General features: G+C 36.0%; 1 protein-coding gene across 1 annotated transcript; it reads left to right on the top strand.

The window, feature by feature from the left end:
• The first annotated feature begins 479 nt into the window (after positions 1–479).
• Positions 480–6,664, top strand: LOC127559647 (cytochrome c oxidase assembly factor 6 homolog). The gene is made up of 3 exons (XM_051993586.1): positions 480–1,075; positions 2,332–2,483; positions 6,340–6,664. The coding sequence occupies exons 2-3, from the start codon at positions 2,340–2,342 to the stop codon at positions 6,433–6,435; spliced, it is 240 nt and encodes a 79-aa protein (XP_051849546.1). The 5' UTR covers positions 480–1,075; positions 2,332–2,339; the 3' UTR covers positions 6,436–6,664.

Raw genomic sequence — 6,664 nt, 5'->3', positions numbered from 1 at the left:
TCAACTATGATAGACATAGTTCTTCTCAGCAATAGTGATCCAAGACAATTCCAACAGATTTGGGATGGAAAATGCCATCCACATCCAAAGAGATTACTTACTATGGAGACTAAATGTAGATGGAAGTATTCTATTTTCTTTTTTCTTTCACAAAATGATCAATATGGAAATATACTTAAATTGATAGTGCATGCATAACCTATATTGGATTACATGCTGTCTTGGAAAGAAAGGAGGCAAGAGAGAAAGGGAGGAAAAATATTTGGAAGTCAAAGTTCTACAAAAATGAATCTTTACATGAAATTGGAAAAGTAAAATACTATTAATTTTTTTTAAAGGAAGCTGATTAGTAGAGGGAGTTTGCTATACAAAGAAAATAAAAAGGTCCAGCCCTCATGCTGCTTCTTTTTAAGGTTGGTAAACTTGTTTCTGAAAGGGGGATTAAGCTCCCCCTCCCCCATTTTACACATGAATAAAGGACAGTTCACAAGTGACTATGTCATGGTTAGCCTATTTGTGATATTAGAAATCAGATACATTAACCAAAATTTCTAAATGCTATGACTTTGTGATTAATTCATAAGGTCACTTGCTAAAAGCACAATCCTTTCCCAGACGATTTTATTTAGTTTCCTAAAACACTTTCACCTTACACAAAATTCCTCCCTAAAGCCTGCCCCTACCACATCCCCAACCCCGTATGGGGGCCACAATCTTAGCTCAGAGGCATGGAAAGAACCGAGAAAACAAAGTCAGTTAAGATATCCTGTCTCGGGCGGAAGTAGAAAACAGAAGGGAAATCACAGCCGGGAGTAGGTGAAGATGAGGGGGGAGGGGTCACTACGTTAAGACCATCAGACACGTCACGAATTGTAAACACTAAGGCTATTTTTCTCCGTAACATCCGGGCTGAGGTCTACCAACTCAGCCTCCAGACCAGCAGCTTCCGGCCACAGACGGAAATCATTCGCAAAAAGAGAAGGGGAGTACACATAGAAATCCCGCCCTCTCCGCCTAGCGAGACGGTGGCTCAAAGGAGTCACGCCGTGAGAAGCAGGTGTTCGCCTCCAAGCAGGTAAGGCACTGTTCTTGTAAGGATTTCCTGATTGTGGTGATAGTCCCCAGGCGTGTACAGACTCTGTTTTTAGAGAGAAGGCTTCTCTCCCCGAGGGAAACGGCGGAGTTGTAACCGCTTTTCGGCCAGCGGAGTGTCGGGCCGTCCTCACAGTCGTGTTATCACGTAGGGAAAGCCGCTTCCCGGGCACCGACTGCACTCTCGCTGCTGGGGGCGGAGTCAGCGGGCGGAAGCAGGAGGTGTAGGAAGTGGCGGGTTTCTTCCTGTATCCTCGTGAACTCTGGGGTCACGAGAGATGTCAAAAGTTGTACACACTTTAAACCGTTAAGGATACATCTCCCCTTAGAAGGTTGGACTTGAGTCTGGCAAACCCAAGTTCAGATCCTAATTTTCATACACTCATACTCTCTTTTTCCCCATCTATAAAATGGGAATAACCATAGTCCCTGCGTCAGAGGGTTGTATCCAATGAGATAAAATGTGTAAAGCACTATGAAAATGCTCGTTATTATCGGGGTGGGCTGGTTACTCAGAGGAAGGAAGGGGGGGCCTCGGACACTTTAGCATTATGACCCTGGGCAAATCACATTATCTCCTATTGCCTCCATAGGGATTGTTGAGGGGATTAAATGAGATAGTAATTGTAAAGTGCCTTATTTTAGCTCCTTATACCTCATACTTCACCTGTACTTTGCCTTTATTATTATCTCTAATCCTTCCACCCTAATAATTTACTTATCTTTCTTCCTCATCTATAAAATGAGAAGTCATATCCCCTATATCAGAGGGTTATATTAAATGAGATAAAATGTATAAATTTAACCAAGTTCAAGTTCACACTCCTTAATACAAATTTATAGGATAAAGTATTTCTTTCAAGGATAAATGGCCACAGGATATGAACAAGAAATTCTCCCCTAAAACTCCCAAACTACAAACTATTAGCAAATGCATGAAAAATTGCTTCAGATTAGTAATAAGAAACATGCAAATCAAAATAACACTGATGTTTCACCTTATAGCCAGCAAATTTTCAAAGATAACAAAAGAAGGAAATAGTCAATTCTGAAAAAGTCATGAAAAAAGACACTAATATACGATTGGTGAAACTACAGATTGGACTTAAAGCCAGTTCAGTGCACTCTGGCTCCTTGTTACCTCTTTAGGCAGTAAGATTCTATTAGGAATCTGCCTTTTTTTAAACAATAAAGGAGGAGATGGTCTCTTCAAGCAATGGTCCTTTTTTTCTATGATAGAAGTAAAAATGTCAGCGCCATCCATGAAAGAAAGGCAAGTTTGTTGGGGAGCTCGCGATGACTACTGGAAGTGCTTGGATGAAAATACCGATGATGCCTCTAAGTGTAAAAAATTAAGAAGCATTTTCGAATCAAGCTGCCCCCAGCAGTGGGTAAGTAATGCTAGCATTTACTTATCTTTTTAAAAATGTCTGAATATATTGTTGTTCATGTTCCTGAAATAAAGCATTTTGTGGTAGAGGGAAAAGCTTAGCGCAGTGTCTATTCAAAAGATCATGATTCACATCTCAAGTTTTGTTACTTTGTGACTCTAGACAAATCTACTTCTCAGCCTTAATTACCTCATCCATAAAATGAGATTGAATTATATCACTTCTGAGAATGGATTATATCACTTCTGAATGGAAATTCAGCTCTAAATTTGTGATTCTATTAATAGGTTGATAAGTTCTTCATAGTTCTTGATTACCACTTAACAATAGCTGACATTTATATAGTACTTAGAATTTTACAAAATACATTTCAAACATTTTTATTTGAGCATAATTCCAAACTAGAACCACACTTAAGCATATGCCGTGATTATCTAATGAATAAGCCAGGTGTTTTATTTTTTATAAATCAGCAGTCTTCTCCATAATTTTCTTCAAGGTTATATAGTCTATGTCAGAAAAACATAAAATTTTTAAGTATTACTATTGAAGCCAATTGTAAAATTATTCTTGCTTGCCCACGTGAGGCAGAGGGAAAAGGTTAAGAGAGAGAACTCTGGAAGTAGACAAAAATAACAAGAGGTACTTGATGCTGGGAAATGTTATCTCTGTGTTATCTAAGATAAAACCTCCTCATCTGTCTCCACCTCTGCTCCAGACCTTCATCACTTCTCACTTGAACTATTGCTATAATCTCCTAATTAATTGATCTCGCTTTCCCAGTCTTGGTTCCATACAATCACCAAAGTATTATTCCTAAAGCCTAGGTCTGACCTAATCACTCTTCTCTTCCTAATTTCATTAGTTCTCTATTATCTTGGAAACAAATAAATTCCTCTGACATTTAAAGCCCTTTACAGGCTGGTTCCAATGAACCTTCCTAATCGTATTCTTTTCTCAATCTTTGGTCCTGTTTCCTGACATTTTTGCTGTTCATTTGCACACATTATTCTCTTCCCCTTAGAATGTAAAAAGCTCCTTAAAAGCTCAAATTTTTTCAGTGCTGAGCTCAAATACTACCTGAGACCCGTTCCTGACCCTCCCTATACCCCAACTCTTAATACCTATCTTCCCAAAATTAGTTTGTATTTATTTTTTATTTTATATTTTAGAGATACTCATGTGTTTCCATGTTGTCTTCCTTGAACAGAGAGTAATCTTCCTTGTGGCAAGAGCTATTTCAGTTTTTACCTTTTACTCCTGGGTAATAGGAATTCAGTAAATGCTTTTTGGCTGCCTTTTTGTTGTGTTATTTACTCTTGGTTTTATTGTGTTGAATAGGATAAGCACAATTAGCTTTATTTGTACTTTGCTCACTTTACCTCATGTTAGAACTGAGTAAGATTTTAAAGATCAAATTGTAAATAAATGCATTTTGCATGAAACCTAAAAAATAAAGGGACATTTCAGGAAGAGAGTGTAAAAATGCAGCAATGAAAGTCAGTATATAAGTATTTGCCTAATTTGTAAAACATAGTTTTTAGAGCCAGGATATCCTTATTTCAAGTCCTACCTTTGACCTAGACTAGGCTGTATTAATCTTAAAAAGTCACAGTACCATAAGCAGCTCTTAAGTCTAGAAAAAGTACCAATCTGCATTATTCCATAAAAGTTTCTTCATCCAGCCCCAATGCCTATTAAAGCCATCTAGTATTTTACTCTGGGAGAAGTTAGCAAGATGTCATCAGTGCAGGCTCCTTACTTTAATACAGAAGCTCAAGCTCAGAAGGCTCAAGAGCTTGTCCAAAGTCACTCATTAACTTTGTGATAATCCCAGATACTCCTGGGTTCTCAGTCCAGTGATTTTTCCATTATAAAGCTAACTTATGTTATGGCTTTTTGTAATACTTTTTTTAGAAATTGTTGATAACAACATGATTCAGGCCAGTTCCAATAATCTTCTGATGAAGAGAGCCATCTGCACCCAGAGAGAGGATTGTGGGAATTGAGTGTGGATCACAACATAGCATTTTCATTCTTTTTGTTGTTTGCTTGCATTGTTTTCTTCTTCATTTTTTCCCTTTTTGATGTGATTTTTCTTGTGCAGCATATTTGTGGAAATACTTATAGAAGAATTACACATGTTTAACAGATATTAGATTACTTGCCATCGAAAGGAGGGGATGGGAAGAGAGGTGGGGGAATTTGAAACACAAGGTTTTGCAAGGGTGAATGCATATGTTTTGAAAGTAAAAAGTGTTAATTTAAAAAAATGTAAAATTAAAAAAAAAAGTTTTGATGCCCTTTGGTTTTTTTTATAAGTAGCTAGATGGCCCAGTAGATAAACCTGAATTCAAATCTGGCCTCAGACACGTATTAGCTGTGTCAACCTAGATAAGTCATTTAACCTCTCTGGCTCACTTTCCTGATCTGTAATATGGGAATAATCATAGCTTCTATACCTCCCAGGCCTGTTGTAAGGATATTTTAAAATAAGCGCCAAATGTTTTACAAACTTTAAAGCACTATATAAATAGTATTATCATCATCCAAATAATTTCCCAATATACCCTCCTATGTAATCAAAGGCATTTGTTAAAACAAAACTAATTGACAAATTATGATATATACAACATTCTGTAACTGTGGTCTCTTTTCTTTACTGAGGTAGAATTACATGTACTTCATCACCTGTTCTCTGGGATCAAGGCTGGTCATTAGTTATCAGTTTGGCTTCCTTTGGGTTTTGTTTATATCAGTGTAGCCATTGTGTTTATTCTAGTTGTTATAGTTCTCAGAATTCCAATTTCTCATTTCTTAGTGGCTTAGTAGGATTATTATATTACTGAACAAATGGTATCTCAGATGTAAATAAATTTATAGCTTTTTAAGTCCCTTCCCTACACTCACGTTTAAAGCCTTTCATACAATGGGAAGGCCTGCCACAGCTTTTTTCCACTGGTAGCTTTTTATAACTTGGAAAGTCTTGCCAAATTTTCACTGTTATATAATCTTCAGGAGCCCAAAGTCACATCTACATCATGACGAAGCTTCTACAAAATGAAGTACTTTTTGTATAAAATAATTTATTTAATGTATTCATACTAATGATTTGACATAGTCATTTTAGTTTGTAAAAGGCAACTCAAAAATCATTTTTAAATTAATAATTTTATTAGCAATAGTAAGCATAAAGTTGTAAAGATGACATTTGTGCTTCATTTTGTTAGTAGATCGTGTATATAAAATTAGATTTTATTTGGATATAGTAACTTTGAATTGATTATTAAAATCATTATAATCATATTCATTAAGGTTTTCTTATATTGTTTTTTAAGAGTAGAAACATATTCTTAAGGTATTCAAGCACCTTCTAGAAAGACTCTTGGTTACCAACCCTACTGTACTACTTTTTTTTTTTTTGGTGGAGGCAATGGAGGTTAAGTGACTTGCCTAGAGTCACATAGCTGAGAAGCATTTAAGTGTCTGAGGTCGAATTTGAACTCAGGTGCTCTTGACTTCAGGGCTGGCGATCTATCTACTGTGCCATCTATTGCCCCTTATTAACTTTTTAAAGTTATACTTATTTATAAATAACTCTTCCTTGTTGTGGGCTGGCTTAAGCTTAAACATTTTTATCCTTTCTAATGAAATCTTAATATTTTTAGGAAAACTTTTCCATCAACTTATACCGATTTAGCATTACTAAGCTTGTTTTAGCTCTAAATCTTGATTCTATGACATGCTGTTCAGATAATGATTTAATTTATTGACTGCTTTTAAACCTTTGCTCACTTTGCCATGATGCAGTGTCCTTTTTACTTTGACTCCCTTAATTTTGTTTTCTCTTTAATAGATTAAACATTTTGATAAAAGAAGAGATTACTTAAAGTTCAAAGAAAAATTTGAGGCTGGACAATTTGAACCTTCAGAAAGAACAGCAACATCATAGTTCTTTGTTAAAACTAACAAACAAACTTACAAGACTTCTTTGTGGACATTGATAAATATTTCTTTGAATACCAGATTGCCTGAATTATGAAGTACGGCATTTGCTCAGACTCATTGTCAACACAGTTCTCCCGCTCTCAACATTACTGGAAATGATCAAGAATCTTGTTGGGTTAGAATATTTAATTTATCCAGGGAATAACTTGAATAAAGTGACATAGAACACTTAA

The sequence above is a fragment of the Antechinus flavipes genome, chromosome 4 (genome assembly GCF_016432865.1).
Source record: "Antechinus flavipes isolate AdamAnt ecotype Samford, QLD, Australia chromosome 4, AdamAnt_v2, whole genome shotgun sequence".
In the NCBI taxonomy this organism is placed as follows: domain Eukaryota; kingdom Metazoa; phylum Chordata; class Mammalia; order Dasyuromorphia; family Dasyuridae; genus Antechinus; species Antechinus flavipes.
The sequence above is the reverse complement of the archived record's forward strand: the minus strand, read 5'-3'. Positions and strand labels throughout refer to the sequence as shown.

Coding starts and splice junctions, on each gene's coding strand:
- LOC127559647 (XM_051993586.1), top strand. CDS start 2,340: ATGTCAGCGCCATCCATGAAAGAAAGGCAAGTTTGTTGGGGAGCTCGC. Junction 2,484..6,339: donor CAAGCTGCCCCCAGCAGTGG/GTAAGTAATGCT, acceptor TCTCTTTAATAG/ATTAAACATTTTGATAAAAG.